The sequence below is a fragment of the Lolium perenne genome, chromosome 4 (genome assembly GCF_019359855.2).
Source record: "Lolium perenne isolate Kyuss_39 chromosome 4, Kyuss_2.0, whole genome shotgun sequence".
In the NCBI taxonomy this organism is placed as follows: domain Eukaryota; kingdom Viridiplantae; phylum Streptophyta; class Magnoliopsida; order Poales; family Poaceae; genus Lolium; species Lolium perenne.
In genome coordinates, this window is record NC_067247.2 from 309798480 (window position 1) to 309815883 (window position 17404).

Genomic DNA, 17404 nt, shown 5'->3' on the forward strand with positions numbered 1-17404 from the left:
TTGTCACTCCTCCTTCCTCTGTTCGTCCCATCACCTGCAAGTGGGTCTACAAGATCAAGACTCGCTCTGATGGTTCTCTTGAGCGCTACAAGGCTCGTCTTGTCGCTCGCGACTTTCAGCAGGAGCATGGCCGTGACTATGACGAGACCTTTGCTCCAGCGGCTCACATGACCATTGTTCGTACCCTTCTTGCCGTTGCTTCTGTTCGTCACTGGTCCGTCTCTTAGCTTGATGTGCAGAATGCTTTTCTTAATGGTGAGTTACGTGAGGAGGTATACATGCAGCCACCTCCTGGCTACTCCATTCCCGATGGCATGGTCTGTCGTCTCCGGCGCTCTCTCTATGGCCTTAAGCAAGCCCCTCGCACCTGGTTTCAGCGGTTTGCCACTGTGGTGACCTCTGCTAGTTTTGTCCCTAGCACACATGACCCTGCGCTCTTTGTCCACACATCTTATCGTGGTCGGACTCTCCTTCTTTATGTCGATGACATGATCATCATAGGTGACGACCCTGATTACATTGCCTTTGTCAAGGCCCGTCTTCATGATCAGTTTCTCATGACTGATCTTGGTCATCTTCGCTACTTTCTTGGGCTTGAGGTTTCCTCTACCTTCGATGGCTTCTATATCTCCCAGGAGAAGTATATTCAGGACATTCTCACTCGTGCCGCTCTTGGTGATGAGCACACTGTCAAGACTCCTATGGAGCTCAATGTCCTTCTCCGTGCCATTGATGGTGATCCTCTTCCGGATCCTACTCGCTATCGTCACTTGGTTGAGAGCCTTGTCTACCTTGCTGTCACCCGTTCTGACATCTCCTACCTGGTCCACATTCTGAGTCAGTTCATGTCTGCTCCCAGTAGTGTCCACTATAGTCATCTCATTCGTGTCCTCCGCTATCTTTGTGGCACTATCTCCCATCGTCTTTTCTTTCCTCGCTCTAGCTCCTTACAGCTCCAGACCTACTCAGATGCTACCTGGGCTAGTGATCCATCGGATCGCAAGTCTCTTTCTGCCTACTGTGTTTTTCTTGGTGGTTCTCTCATTGCTTGGAAGACCAAGAAGCAGGTTGCAGTCTCTCGTTCGAGTGTCGAGGCTGAGTTGCGAGCGATGGCTCTCTTGACGGCAGAGGTGACTTGGTTACTTGAGGATTTTGGTATTTCTGCTGACACCCCGCTTCTCTTTTATCGGACTGTACTGGTGCCATCAGCATTGCGCGTGATCCGGTGAAGCACGAGCTCACCAAACACATTGGTGTTGATGCCTTCTATGTGCGCAATGCTGTGCAGGATCAGGTTATGGCTCTTCATTATGTGCCTTCCGAGCTATAGCTTGCTGACTTCTTTACGAAGGCCCAGACTAGAGCACAACATGGGTTCTTTCTCTCCAAACTCAGTGTTGTTGATCCACCATGAGTTTGAGGGGGGTGTTAGTGATGTACAGACCCCTTTACTGTATATTCCCAGTGTATGAGGGGTTCCCTACATATTGTACCACATGTACATGTACTGGCATTTGGCCAATAGTGAATACTAGTTGCTCATTCACAACACAGAGTAGCAAATTATCAGTCGGTCCTGCCATATGTGTTCATGGAGAGTGTGATGTCTGTACGTTAGTTTTTGTAACTGGGTATTTGCACACAAAGAATCTTTTTTTTATAAAATAATTTGGGGAGCAAATATGCGATCCCTTGCCTTGTCTTATGGATGAAGCACTGATTCTTGAGAATCAAAGTCGACAGGGCCAGTAGGGCAATGCTTAAAGGTAACGTAGTGCTCGCCACAAGATAGCATAACCTTCTAAACGAAAGCTACAACATCCCTGATTTTATCAGTTGCACAAGACAAGAACACACAATTTTATTTGCTTGTGTTAGTTTACTTGGATACTCTCGTCGGCGACCAGATGGATGAGCACGGCGGGGTGCCTTTCCCCCATCTGAAAACAGGAAGAAATCAGGTAAACCGATCGACCTCTTTGGTGTTCATAAGTGATAGCTTATATCCACTGGTTTTGTTTCGTATACGGAAGAACTTAAGCAGAAGCTGAACTATTAATTGCTCCCGAAATGCATGGCCCGACGTCTGCAAAGAAGCTACAGCTGAAAGCCTATGCGAAGACTGATGCCGAGTTGCCGGAGAGCCAACGCCAGACGGGGACGGACTGCATCCCAGTGATGGTGAGCATCACGGCGCCTTCCGGAATGGAAGCGCAGCGGGAGCCCGTCGACCTTGTCGTCGTCCTCCATGTCCGCAAAGGCCGCAATGTGCCGGAGAAGTGGCAGGAGCTGCTCAAAGTGGCCCTGGAGATCGTCACTGGGAAGCTCGAAACCAAGGACTGTCTGGCTGTTGTACCCTTCATGCCAAGCTTATTGCCGATGTCCGAAAAAAATGCCAAAGCTGTATTTGAAAAATATAAACCGGAAAGCATCCAAACCGACACCTCGCTAGTGATAGATCTGGAATCCGCCGAATCGGTATGTAAATTTGAGCCTCGATCCCTACCTGGCTACGTATATGCATCATATTTTCCATTCTTGTTTAATGATTGTACTCAAAGCCAAGCTTCCTGTGTACGTGTTTGCAGATTTTCAATGGTCGGACATACGAGGATAAGAAGAAGCGCGCTGGTTATATCGTCGTCATCTCCAACAGCGAGGATGACATAAACTCCCTCCTCACTTGGAGGTTCCTCAGTGTCCACGCCTTCGGCTTCCGCGGTGCGCACAATGCATGGACCATTCACACCATTGCCAGCAGCCGAGATTGCAGTTACGCTATCTTGGACGACGAGCTCGGCCGGATCACTCAAGCCTTCGCTGCCACCATCGACAGGATCACCTCCGCCGTAGCCGTCATGCCAATAGAGATCCAGCTTAGGTGCGAAGAGAAGGTGCATCTATCTGGATTAATCGGCTCCCCCCGCATCAGCTACTCCATCTCCGACAACAAGAAGAATGGTACCATCTGGCCCCGGGCTCACCTCCCTGACGTGCCGACCAACTTCGTCGTCCTCCTCTACACCGGCAACCTTAGGAACGATGAATGCATAGATTTGTCCAAGGTGCTCAAAGTTTCTGCCAAGTACTACCAGAATCCGAGAGCGTCCCAGGCGCGGACAACAACAAACTTCCCCAAAGGCCAAGACGGCATCGGGGAAGTGCTGGGCGAGGAGGTGGAGGTGGACACCGTCTCAAAGGACATGCCCGGATCCAAGGAGGTGGCTGCTGAGATCGTCCGGTTAGAGGCTGTTAGAATCATCCATGAAATCATTGAAGAGAATAAACCAGACTGGGATCAGCTCCGGGCCGCCGCTGTAAAGCAGCGCGACCGGTGGACCAAACTAGAGAAATACAATGAAGGTGACGATGAGGACGGGAAAAAAAATCTGGAGATAAAAGAGGTCGTCGGTGAGATAATCCTTGAGAACAAAACTGATTGGGAAAAGCTCCGCGCCGCGGCAGACAGGCTGAGAAAAGGATGGATCACACTCAAGAATTCGAGATGCGGTTGGGCGGCGGGAGAGCTAATATCCAGTCTCTCCTTGGAGATGCAAGAGATGGAGACGAGGCTGTACAATAACTACATGTGGCCTGAGTACCTACTATCGTGGAAGTCACACCAGTGGTGGCAACTGCCTCTGCCACCACTCTTCATGGACAAGCTAGACACTAAAGATGATCCTCTTCTGCGGCTGAGGATCACTGCACATGTCGATGATATCCCAAGGCACAAGAAAGGCCTCCCGGTGCTGGTGCAGGTCATGGCGCCAGAGGTGGGGCTGGCCAAGGCGAAGCGTGCACCAGTTGATGTGGTCGCCCTGCTCGACACGGAGAAGAAAACTAAGAAGAAGCGGGAGCTGCTCATCAAGGCCATGGAGGTCATCATGGACAAGCTTGGCCACCAGGACCGCATGGCCATAATACCGGTCCAAACCGCCACCACCCAAACTGCAGCTCGGTTCATGGACATGTCTAAACAAGGCCGGAGGGAGACCTCCATCAAGTTGAAGTCTATCGTGGTCAAGAAACCAGCCCCGGCCGCGCCTTACACTGTCCCCAGCGCCACGCAGGTATATATACTAGCCATCTAATTATATCTACCAGAATATTTTGTTCTATCTGCAACTTTTCTTTTTCAAAAGAGTTAATCTAGAAAATGGGATAGGAAATCGTGCCAAGAATTTTATGTAACAAATAATTTATTGATGTATACTTGAGAAGGTCACATTACGTGGAAAAAAAAGAGAGACTCCAACGACACATGCATGCTACCCTTTCTTTCGAGTCCTTATATAACTACTTTTTTGTCTGCTAAAGAACTGCTTTTTTAAAGTTGTTTACTTCTTTGTATTCCTTGAAAAAGAAGCTAGTAAAACATAGGGTTGATTGGTTGCTGGCATGGTGCAAAACAGGCGCAACTTTTTGCTTCTTCCAAATGTGATCGATGTTAACTTTGCGTGTTTGATTGACATTATCTCATGTGTAGACATCACACGGGAGAGACCACAGTAAATTCATCAAGTTCATAACGAACTGCCTCGGCATTGCCCCCACCATCTCGCCCACGCTCATCCCCAGTCCTGCGCTCTCAGGAAGTGATGTTACCGATGATGGCACCAAGCTGTGGGAGGCATTGAAGGATGCTGAGAAGGTATGTCACACGAACACTTTCGCTTTTGAAAAGTTTTATTTTTAATTCAGTTAAGAAAAACAACCCATAAATAGTGACCAAAACTGTCCCAACAGATTCTTTCTCGACGTACTGTGTAATGACTGTATTTTCACTTGATTTGCACCGTTAGCCGATGCTAAGGTAACTTTTTTTTCCCAAAAAGGTGCTAAGGGCACCTCCAGTGGACCGACGCATTTCGGACACAGAAAGTGACCATTTTGGTCTGTTTGCGTTAGAACATGGACACGAAAAAGGACCAGTTTTCAGCGCACATTCATTTGGGTCGGGGTCTGCCCCAGCGTCCTGGCACATTTCTTTTTTCAAATAACAATTTTTATTGATAGAAAAAATATACATAGTGCTGAAAATTGAATAAAAAGACTTGAAATTAAACCATAGCTAACTAGGGCACCCGCCATGACCGCCTATTCGTCGTCGTTGTCACCGACGAGGTCGACGAAGACCGGAGGTGCCCACAGCTAGAGCCAGTGCAAAGCCATTTGTGATGCCAGAGGCAACAACGTTGGTGCGGGAGGAGGTGGTAGTGATTGCAGCTTAGGCGTGGGACGATGCGGTGGCGCGCACGCCTGCCTAGGCATGACTGGAGGAGTCATCGGCCTCCCTTGTGTCAGCGTGAAATCCCGTAGTTGGATGGCCTCGCCATCCCAATGGGCAAGATGGTCAAGCTTGATCTTGGCAATGACCATTTAGATGGCCTCCTCCTCAGTGAGGTCCGCTTGCTAGACCTCCTAGTTCACGCTGCCACCTTGAGCAGCTGCGATGTCGAAGAAGGTGTCATCGTGGTCGTCCTTCTCCTCATCGTCGTGACCTTTGTCTTCGTCCTCCCCATCATTGTCAAGGCTAATGCTGCACTCCCAGTTGAAGAAGTCCACGTCACCGAGGTAACCCGTGTTGTGACGCGGGTGAAACTCCTAGGACCTGAATCTGATCCAGTTGTAGGATTGAGGGCGAAGGGCCGATCGTCGCGTAGATCCCGCGGCGACGCATCTTGTCACGGCGCTCGCGTTCCTCGCACGGCACCAGCACATGCCGGGAGTTGAGAAGCCAACCGGCAGGTTTACACCCCGGCAAGGTGCCGATCGGTTCTCCTCGTAGAGTTGGTGCTCGTAGCCCGCCAGGACGTAGTGGCACTCCCGTGCCTTCTTCTTGCTAGAGACAAGCCGGACTCGTGGTCATGCTTCATCCTGCGAAAAGGCTGGCACTTACTCGTGGCGCTCGTGCTCGAAGGATTTGGGCGTGGGCAATGGCGCTAGGTATTGGCGAAGGTGTGCCAGAACAGAGGCGGCGTTCTCCTCTTAAAAGGGTTGCGGCACTACTCAGCTTCAATGCTTGGTGTGGATGCCTAGCACCGGCCGAGCCAGAACAAGCGTATGGAAGGCAACGCCATTAACGCGGCCGGGAAAGCCGTAGAACGCCATCGACCAGTACTGGCGTGCAGAAGGCGAAGCAGACAATATCGCTGGCAGGCAGTCCCAAGGGAGAAGGGCGCGGACGCGTGCACTGGCCGTGCCATGTCCATGCCGACGCATTCCGAACCCAAATTTAGCTGCTAGTGCGTATGCGCGGACATGTCGTTCATTTTGCATCGGGCCAGTAGCTTGGAGTTCTTTTCATTTTTTCTTTACACGAATGCAAACGGTCACTTTGCTTTCATTTACATCCGGCCCCTGGAGATGCCCTAACTACCCGCGGAAGCAAAATAAGACAACTCTAGGAAGCAAATAAAATGGGTGTGGCCATATACTTTTGCCGAAATCTAGCATCCATGTTTTCCTTCCAAGCATATGCTCTTGTTGGGTCCATTCACTTGTGGAGTTTTAAATTATTTTTGTAGCAGACAAGCTCTAAGTTATAATGTATTACTTAGTTTCTATCTTAATAATGTCAACTAGGTAGTTGTAGTGAGGACATCAATGGATAAATCTATAAATATTTTGATAAATAATAGAGGGAGTAGATAATGGAGTATCTTTTTTATCTCAAGTTCTTGTAGAACACGGCAATAGTATGTTTCCTTAATTATGAGAGAAATACTAATGGCGTTAAAAGTACATGTCGAAAAACTAATGTCAAAGAATTAACGTCTATGCGCCATCAAAAAAATAATGTAGCGAAATTACCATCGGAGAATTAAAAATAAATATAATGTTATTGTTATAAAATTACCATCGTAGAAATGATTGCTTGGGTCGAAGATAGGACGATTATTGCCAAGAAATAACTATTGATGAACTATCAGTCGCCTCTTTTATTCGATAAAATTCAAGCTACCTATTCTATTGTTCGCCTATGATATGTTTTTTGCAGTAATATTCAGGTGCTATTTTTTTTTGAAAACCCCAATATATTATATTGTTTAGTATTTTGTTTCTCGAATTTGTCGTAGTAGAACCCCAAACCTACAGTTACCGTTGAAAAAATAAATGATGAAGATTATTGTTCGTGCACTATCGAAGGGAATATTGCTAGGAAATTGCCATTGGAAAAATACATGACATCGAAGAATTATTGTTGGGTTATTTGAACCGGAGAAAAACCGATGTCAATGAATTCACTTTTGTGCACCATCAAAAAGGAAAACTACATAAAAATTACTATTTTGAGAATTATGAAGCAGTAATTTGTTTTGTTGACAATTTACTGTCATAGAAAGTACTGCCTGAGTCGAAGATCTGTACCATGAAATTACTGCTAGAAAAAATCACCGGAAAAATAAAAATATTGTATCACACACTTTTCATGCTACTCCAAGAATAATACGTAAAAATAAATTAACAGAAAAATTGGAAATTTTCTTTTGTGAAATTACCGCCAGAGAGTTCTACATACACATTGAAGCATCAGTGTCGAGTAGTTACTGCTAGAAAATTATTGCTTAAGCTAAAATTTTGTATCGGGCCTGTGGTACCTCTTAAGCTGAAGTTTTGTACAGGAAAATTATTATTACAAAACCACCAATATTTTTTTTTTGGATCATGCATAGTTCAGGTTTTAAAGAAACAACTGTAAAAGAGTCAACAACAGAAATTATTACGGAGGGCAATAAATATTTGTAGCACATATATTGTTGGTGTTGTATCGAGAAACTACTGTAAAAAACAACGGTAAAAAGTATTGTTGTGTGTGCTGTAGCAGACTATTCAACGATATGGTTTTAATCGTTGGATTAAAATCTGATGGCTCAAACTCTATTACGTAATATTCCTGTACGTGGTACTGTTCATTGAATAATGCACATGTGACGTGGCGAGCTGAGGAGGCAGCACAAGGCGTCAACTTTAATCGTTGGATTAAAATCTGATGGCTCAAACTATATTACGTACTATTCCTGTACATGGTACTGTTCATTGAATAATGCACATGTGACGTGGCGAGCTGAGGAGGCAGCACAAGGCGTCAACTTTGATAATGCACTTTCCAATTATCATAAACAGAGACAAATCACTTCCCAGTTTGCTGTGCAGGTTTCCTTTTATGATTCGTGGTGCCCAGGCACCATGGTGCACCAGTTAGTTTACCTATATGTATATTTTTTTGATAAAGGGAATATATTAATATCAAAAAGATATCAATTACACCCAGCCTCTGCAACAACGCACCACCCTAATGGCACTACGGATGCACACAACCAAAAAAAAAGAAAAGAAAACTAAGAAATAAAAGTCCCGCTACAGTATCTCGGGCCTAACAACAACAATACATCCACCGCCAAGATAACACCTGAAATACAGACTCTCCAAAAACGACGCCTCCAAGAAGGGAACAGTGCTCTAACACCGTCGTCGCCCGATCAACGATCTTAGGTTTTCACCCTGAAGAAAGTCCCCACTCTCAAAACAATGCCTCCAACAAGGTCATTGCCAGGCACAACCAGTTAAGGCCAGACCTTGGGATTTCACCCTGAAAGGTAGGACTCTGAACTTCACATGTGTTGTCGCCCCCACTATCATACCGTTGTTGTGAGGCCCGAAACACCAAGCAAGTCCCTCAATAGCGCGAAGACTTGAACCTCCCTTAGCTAGTCATCCCCTCCGGCCTTCATGTACTTCTCTTCTTCCGACTTTCATCATGGATCCATAGTCACTTGATGTCAACACAGAAAAAGAGCTTCGCGCCGCTCCCTCCAGAACCAATCGGTCGGAATAAAAGCATGGGTGTGCACGACCGAATACCACCGATCCAGCAAACTCCAGGCACAAAGCACTGTTACATTCGCCGGCGGAGCCTTCCGGAACTCAACACTCCGGCTAGATCACGAGTCCAGGCCTCCGGTAGGTCTTCCTCTTCACGCAAGAGAGACCCTAGGACCACGCCCGCCACCTGCCACCAGGTCGACGGCGCCACCGCCATCCAGGGCCGCCGCCCTTGGTGCCGTGGTCCCAAACCTTGAGGAGGAGCAGTGCGAGATCCGTCTCCATCATCGCTGGCCCGGCGATGCCGAGGCTAGGACGGAAGGAGAGGATCGCGCCGCCATGTTCCGGGTTTGCTACGCCGCCCCCATCACCGCCCGCCCGAAGGCCGCGACGAGGAAGAGGAGAGCTGCGCCCCCAGATCAAGGCCATGCCGCCGCCACCAACACCGGCCGTCCGGCGAGGGGCCGCGCCGCCACCACCCTCCACGGTCCGGGGCCATCCCCCCCGTGCGGAGGCTAGCCTCCTTCCGCCGCACGGAGGGACCACGCGAGGAGCCCCGCCGCCCCCATCACCGGCCGCGCCCGGCTTCGCCGGCGACGACCTCCGGGGACGACGAGGAGGGCGGGAGGAGGAGGGGAGGACGGCTGCGGCGGCTAGGGTTTCCGCCCTAGGTCGCCCAGGAGGGGGAGCGACCCGAGCGGCTCTTCATGCGATTATATATATATATATATATATATATATATATATATATATATATATATATATATATATCTGTGTGTGTGTGTGTGTGTGTGTGTGTCTGCTGCATGTATTTTCCAACATTTTCTAAGACGAGGCGCTCAAAATGTTTCACACATTTTCATAAGGGAATGTTGCGATGGTACATTGTTTTCTTTGATATGTGGGATCCAACGAAACATAAGGTATACATTAGAAAACTTGGGTGAAACCAAAGATGTCTTTCTTCTTTTTTTGGAGCGTTTGTTTCGTACAATTTAGTTTCATTGTTTATTGTTGCTTCCGTTCTTTCAGGCGGAGATAGCAATCATGTAGAATTCATTCAGGCTTTCTTTTGTACTTACATGATTTATATTTCCTTTTGTATTTTACTTGTTTAGTCCGGGTATATTTTATTAAACATGTTCTAATACAGTCAAATAATGAAATTATACATTCGCCAAAAATGCAATTATAAAGAAACATTGTGTAGACTCTTGCCCGTGGCACAAAAGTAATTTAATTGCACTTTATATTTAATTTATATGCCACCAAGATGTCTTTGCCTTTCTGCAAAAAAAAGCCACGACCAACATACTTTTAGCGTTGGCTCCAGAAGACTTCATTATTCACATAAATATATGGTTTAGTTAAATTTTGTTCGACGTAGACAAACATTTTTGTTGTTTCACTATATTTTTTGGAACTTAATCATTGTAGAATGTGTTCTTGTTAAATTTATTCACCAGACATAAACCTTTTGTTCACCTTGGTCATGTTTTTTGTTACAGTGAATTTCTCCTTGCGATATAAAAAAATCGCTCACTAGCATATCTTTCAATTTGTTTTTTATCCCCATAGGAAAGTAAGTTGTTCACTTCGTATTGTATTTTTTTTTTGACACAACTACACTAGGAAAACTCTCTGCTATGTCATTTTTTATATTATAAATCAGACAAAATATTTACAGAGCTATTGTTTTATTTGTTACTAACTCGTAGAGTGTCTAGCCGTGATTTCATGCGTTCTTTCAGGCTTGGCTTAGCTCTATGCATCTTCAAAGAGAGAAATGACATGAATCGAGCTAAGAATCTGGGGGGAAGATGTCATTTTTTTTTATTGAATATAGCATTATTTTTTTGATCCCATAAGCCACGGCAGCCAATGATCAAGATCTTCATCAAGAAATTGATTGGCCTCTCGGATCATACTATGAATAGCATAGTATGTGTTCCATTTTAAATCAATTACTTGCCAAAAGCTTTGGCGAAAGTTGCATTCAAAAAATAAATGAAGAATGGTCTCCTCTAGACACGAGCCGCGTAGAATTCAGTCAGAATACTCCGCAAACAAAGTTTTGATATTCATGAGATCCTTGGTGTTCAATCTTCATTGAAGTAATAGTCAGTGGGAGTTTTTTTTTTGTCTGGGTAGATCAATTATATTATTTCCATATACACAGAATGGTTGAGGTGTATTGTGTTGACCAATCATAGCTCCATAAACCTTTTTGGTATATAAATATGAAACCCCCACATGAAATTCCATTCATCGTGACCATCGTTAATGTTTATAGTATATATTTCCTCCTGGAGATCATGCAGTTTCTCATGTGCATCGGTTGATAGTGGGAGATGGAAAATTTCATGCGTTCTCCACAATTATATTTTCACACTTCGCAAATGAGGGGTTGTGAGGATACGTATCTTATCTAACTGCACCATTTCATATATATTTTCATATTTAGCAAATGAGGCGAGGTGATGATATTTATAAGTATCTCAACCTCACACAGCTACCTACTTATTCTAACAATGAATTTCTCACGAGGATTACGCAACATGACTCAAACAATTAATAAATGTCTTTAAGGACAAGAAAATAACTCGAATCGTGTGTTTTGATAAAAATGTAAAGACAATTCATGAAATCGAATACCCCTACATATTTTTATCTTAAAATTTGGAAATGCCTTCAATATTGTCTTTAGAATGAAAATTACATTTGTCATACATTTGTCTCAACTAGTGTCTCTATGTTTCACACAATCTGAAGCGTCTTACCAGAGTGTGTCCATATTATGCAAAGGTGTAATTCTAAAGAGACAACTAAAAAAAGTTTAGGAAAAATGAATCTATGAAAGGATTTAGTAATTTGTCGTATAAATGTTTAGTAAGCATGGATGAATGTATAAGCAAATTTTCATCTTGGTCTGACATGTTCAACTGATAAGTTATGCCATATGTAGCACATAGTTGACATATTCGAATGACTATGCAAAAGTAAAGATGAATGTAAGCACGGTAAAAAAACTCCCTTGGAAATGGCTATCGGCCCATGAATTCAAGTAGTATAAAAGGATACTATTAGCAAATGTCCTTAAGGATTAGAAAATGACTTGAATTGTGTATTTTGATAAAATGTAAAGACAATTCATGAAATCAAATACCCTACACATTTTCTCTGAAATTTGGAAATGCCTCAAATATTGTCTTGAGAATTAAAATAGTATTCCTTATACATTTGTCTCAACTAGTGTCTCTATGTTTCACACATTGTGAAGCGAGAGTGTGTCCATATTATGCAAAGGTCTACAATAACGAAGCGGCTTTAGGAAAATGTCTCTATGGAAGGCTTTAATAATTTGTCGTACAAATGTTCAGTAAACTTGGATGAATGTATAAGTAAACTTTCATTTTGGTCTGACATGTCAAAATGATAAGTTATGCCATCTGTAGCACATAGTTGACATATTCGACTAACAATGCAGAAAAAGAAAAATTGAATTTTTTCTTTCGAAAAGGAGATACTACCCCAGCCTCTGCATCGTGATGATGCACACGACTTTTATTAATTATTTCAAAACCAGTACAAATAGTTGATCGAAAATTCACGGATCACCCATGGTAGATACATAAATCAACCAGTGAAACATCAAAAATCTGAAACTAGACCAACTAAGCATCCTGTAGTCGACTAGTGTGAGACCATCCAACCTGGGACAAGATATCCTGAGCGACCGTCTGGAGATGGTTGCATCCAGTATCTATAAACGTCCGCTGGTCCTGAGGGAGAAGTAACGCCCACTGTTGCACTCAGTGGACCACCATATGAACAACCTGCATGATATTAAAAGTTGTTGAATTGTTAAACACAATATTATTTCGACATCTCCATATTGACCAGCATAAAGCAAACACACCAATGCGTATTCTATCCTTTGCTTTTTTGTCAACACCATTTAACCAATTACCAAACATATTGGTGATATTAGCAGGAGGTGGGAGATTAAAAGCGAAAAATACCATGCGCCATAGAAGTTTTGAAAAAGGACAAACTATAAATAGATGTTCAATAGTTTCATGATCACCACAAAAACAACATTTTGTACACCCTTTCCAATTCCTTTTTGCAAGGTTATCTTTGTTTAACAACACTTTATTATGAAGGAACCACATAAATATTTTAATCTTCAATGGAATTTTTAGCCTCCATAAATATTTCCGAAGAAAAGGTGTATGATCATTCATCAAGTCTTCATACATAGATTTGACAGTAAATACACCTGATGTTGTAAGGTTCCAAACAAAAATATCCGGTTCATTTTGAAGAGTAACATTCGTCAAACGTCTACACAAGTGCAACCAAGCCGTCCATTTATCCCCATATAATATTCTTCTAAACGTAATATTCAGCGGTACCTAAGCTAATACATCTGCAACCACAACATTTCTATGTTGCACAATGTGATACAGAGATGGATACTGTTGAGCCAAAGATTTATCCCCCAGCCAAACATCCTCCCAAAATCCCTTGGAGACGGGTATAGGCCCATTTATCCAAGTAGTATAAACCGATACTATCAGCAAATGCCTTTAAGGACTTACAAAATGACTCGAATTGTTTCTTTTGATAAAAATGTAAAGACAATTAATGAAGTCGAATGCTTTGACATATTTTTCTCTGAAAATTTGGAAACGCCTCAAATATTGTCTTTAGAATGAAAAATGCATTCCTTATAGTTTTATCTCAACTAGTGTCTCTATGTTTAACACATTATGAAGCCTTGTTAGCAGAGTGTGTCCATGTTATGCCTACAATTTTTTCGAAGAGACAAATAAATAAGCGTCTTTTGGAAAATGTCTCTATAAAAGGCTTTAGTAATTTGTGTATAAATGTGTTTAGTAAACCTGGATGAATGTATAAGAAAATTTTCATTTTGGTATGGCATGTTCAACTAACAGTAATCCGATCTGTAGCACATAGCTGACATATTCGAATGACAATGCATAAGAGAAAGAAAAATCAATGTAACAAGCCGAAAATCCCTTGGAGATGGGTATAGGCCCATGAATCCAAGTAGTATAAAGTGATACTTTATCGATCAGAGCAAAAAAAAAGACATTTGCAAATTAAATATATAGTTAAGAATTAAGATACAATTATGATTTAGAAAATAACATAACTAATTAATTTGTGTATGTGTAGCTATTGGATGACCACAGAAAAAAGGATCATATCGGCTTCATCATCGTCATCTCCGACGGCAATGGTGACTTCGTCCGCCAAGAAACTCTGACATCAAAATACACTATGCATGCTTTCGGCTTCCGTGAGTGTGGCACACACAACATTAGGGCCATGCACTACATTGCCAATAGCTCCAGCGATGGCATCTATGCCATCATCGATGATCACCTGAATCAGGTCACATGTGCCTACAAGGCCTGTATCAACAAAATCACCTCCACACTCACCGTTACTACAGAAGTTGGTATTTTGTGCAGCAATTCCTCCAATGAAGTAGCTATATCCACCGTTAATTCTGGAAAATTCGTATCTGCTATTGCGAAGAAAGAGGCAGCTATCTTTGTTGGTGCCCTATATGCTGGTGCTGTGAGGAATTTCATAGTGTATGTGGAAAAGGTTTACATGGTTAGCGAAGAGGACTATGCCAACTTCTCCAAGTTATTCACGATTGATATAAAATGGTTGAATGCGTTCACCAGCAAGGATGTCCCAGCAAATTCAGGAGCTTTGCCAAGTGTCAACGACTCTGCCGAGAACAAGGAGAAGCTCGATGGACAAGTGGTCATTGTGAGGGATGGATCTGATGAATCCAAAGAATCCAAAGAGGTAATGACGGATATTATTGTTCGTTTCAAGGCTGTCAAAATCATCCGTGAGGTTACTAATCCCAATTACAAGAAAGAAGTGTTAATTGAAAGGCTACAAAATATTTGCAACGGTAACACAAGACTGGTAAGGGATATTCTGACGATGGTGTCCAACTTGCGTAGGGATATAGATATTCTATCGCATATGCTCTCGTGGGAAACATTTCAAGGATTGTCTGAACATCCACCCATGAAATAGGTGCATCCAAGTGAAAATTTAATAAGCATTAATGCTCTCCCGGTAAATTTTATTACGTGATGCAGTCAAGTCGAAGGTTCTATTATTGAAAAGCTTGGTGAAGTAGTGGTCTGCGTCATGGTCCTTCGCAGCCTCCATAAAGGAAGATCTTTGGTGCTACATATGAGCTTGTATAGTTTCCTTGAATCAGTTACTTGCAACAAATTTCTTTCCCTTGTAAAATACTATTGTGGAATATGTGTAATGTTATTTTGTGAGACCAAATACTTCATGCTTTGCCAAACACATGGGTCAATTTATGTGGAATGTTACTCCTTCCGTTCCGTAATATAAACCATATTATTTAAAACTAGTTGAATGTCCATGCGTTGCCACGGCTCTCAAGTTTTTCTTGCCGCACATGTGTCAACATAATACTCCTCCGGTCCCAAAATATAAGGCGCCAATAATTTCGATGTCGATCGAATCCAGATCCTCTGATCCACCTGATCGATTCCATCCAGCTGAAGGCAGCAATAGATCACATCTGATTGATCTCTAGCACCAACATGACGGCAAGAACATCCTATCGAGAATTTGAGCTTGTGTCAAGCCCGAGTAGCAAGCATACCCAAAAACACGCCCCGTCAGCAAGCATGCCTCGTGCAGCGGTAAACGCATCCCGGCAACAATCCTTGGTGTTCAATCTTCATCGAAGTAATAGCCAACAAAGATATGTTTTTCTAGGTAGATTGAATTCTTTCGATATACTCATAAATGGTCGAGGTGTGTCGTTTTGACCAATTATAACTCCATAAACCTTTCTGGTATAGAAATATGACCCCCCCCCCCCCCCTCCAATAAATTGCATTCATCATGCCATCATTAATGTTTATAGTATGTATTTGCTCCTGGAGATCATGTAATTCATCATGGGCAACAACTGATAGTGGGAGATGGAACATTTCGTATATGTTTTCACCTGCTATATATGTTGCATGCCTTATCCATAGTTATATTTTCGCATTTTCAAAATGAGGGGAGATGAGGACACGTATCTTCTCTAATTGTACCATTTCATATATATTTCCAATGGAGGACAAATTTGACACTTTCAACTAAACATGTGGTGAATCCTCTCTATAGGTCAACTATACGGAATGATCATTTACGATTTAAAACATGTGGTGCGGGTATATCATTGTAGTAGGCTTGCCAAATCAGGTGGACCCATGGAATATCATAATAATTATACTATAATTTATGAAGGTTCTTCATTCACAGTGTCCGATTCTGCAATCTAAGATTAAAAACTCCAGATCCTCCTTGATCTTTAGGTCTGCATACCATTTGTTAATTAGTTAGGCATTTTGCATGTTTCTACAATCCTTATCCGCTGACAGAAATTATCATCCACCTTGATGTGGATGAAAATAGTAACATGAGCCTTGAAGGAGCACATAGAATACATTGGTATAGATTGTATTAAAACATCAATAATCTGGGTTTGCCAGTGTAGGACATAATTGATGAGATGCGAGATAATCTTTTATTTGGACTTGAGATCATTGGAATCACGTGCAAATGACACATTTGATTTATCTTGTGCAAATGATAATTATGCTTCTTATTTTGTGTTTGTTCAACGATATAGTACCTTCTTAAGACAAGTTTTAAATTACTTCCTACAATTCAATAGGCCAAGCATGTTCCATATATAAGCATTTTCTATTATGTCATTCCGTGTAAACCAGGGGTACATGGTCCTCCACGCAAGGGCCCGCCTGCCACTAGGAAGTGGAGGAAAACCCGGAACCAGTTGCCTCAATAGCGGAATGAATCTTCTGGGAAATCGTGGTAGACAATCCAGCAGAGCAACACGGGTGTCTGGCTTGCTAGGTTCGGATACATAGGGACGCGCGAGTGCGCCGCTGCAGTCTCTCTTCATCGACGGTCGTCTCCGGTGGCAGGAGGCGTGGCGGAGACGAGGATGGGTGCCAGGCTTCTTCTCCAATAAGATCCCTTCTTCCTTCCTTTCAAGGCTGCTGACTATGGCGCTCTTCCGCGGCATCAGTTGGCGGCCGACAAGGCTCTCCTCCATATCACCATGGTGGTGGTTGGCCGGAGTTGGCCCTGCCGGTGAGGCCACTGGTGGAAAAAGGGCCATTAGTCGCGATTTGCAACGTCCATTAATACCGGTTGTGCAACCGGTATTAAACATGAGGGACTAAAGCCCCCCCTTTAGTCGCGGTTGGTTACGAACCGCGACTAAAGGCCCGTCCACGTGGGCGCCAGGCGACGGTCGGGGCGGAGGACCTTTAGTCGCTGTTCTTCTGGCCAACCGCGACTAAAGGCCGTCGCAGGTTTAGGGTTTTAGCCCCCCCTAAACCTGGTTTCTTTTTAATTTGTATTGTTTTATTTCTTTTGTGTTTTATTTTAATTTTGAAGGAGTTTCACATATTCTACGGTACTACATACATGAATATGAATGTACAATTTCAAA

General features: G+C 43.3%; 1 protein-coding gene across 1 annotated transcript; it reads left to right on the plus strand.

The window, feature by feature from the left end:
* The first annotated feature begins 1811 nt into the window (after positions 1-1811).
* LOC127296096 (uncharacterized) lies at positions 1812-15228 on the plus strand. The gene is made up of 5 exons (XM_051326127.2): positions 1812-1961; positions 2095-2478; positions 2589-4073; positions 4490-4654; positions 14035-15228. Exons 1-5 carry the CDS (start codon positions 1908-1910, stop codon positions 14920-14922), a joined length of 2976 nt encoding a protein of 991 aa, XP_051182087.1. The 5' UTR covers positions 1812-1907; the 3' UTR covers positions 14923-15228.
* The last annotated feature ends 2176 nt before the right edge of the window (positions 15229-17404 follow it).

Coding starts and splice junctions, on each gene's coding strand:
- LOC127296096 (XM_051326127.2), top strand. CDS start 1,908: ATGGATGAGCACGGCGGGGTGCCTTTCCCCCATCTGAAAACAGGAAGA. Junction 2,479..2,588: donor ATCTGGAATCCGCCGAATCG/GTATGTAAATTT, acceptor ACGTGTTTGCAG/ATTTTCAATGGTCGGACATA. Junction 4,074..4,489: donor CTGTCCCCAGCGCCACGCAG/GTATATATACTA, acceptor TCTCATGTGTAG/ACATCACACGGGAGAGACCA.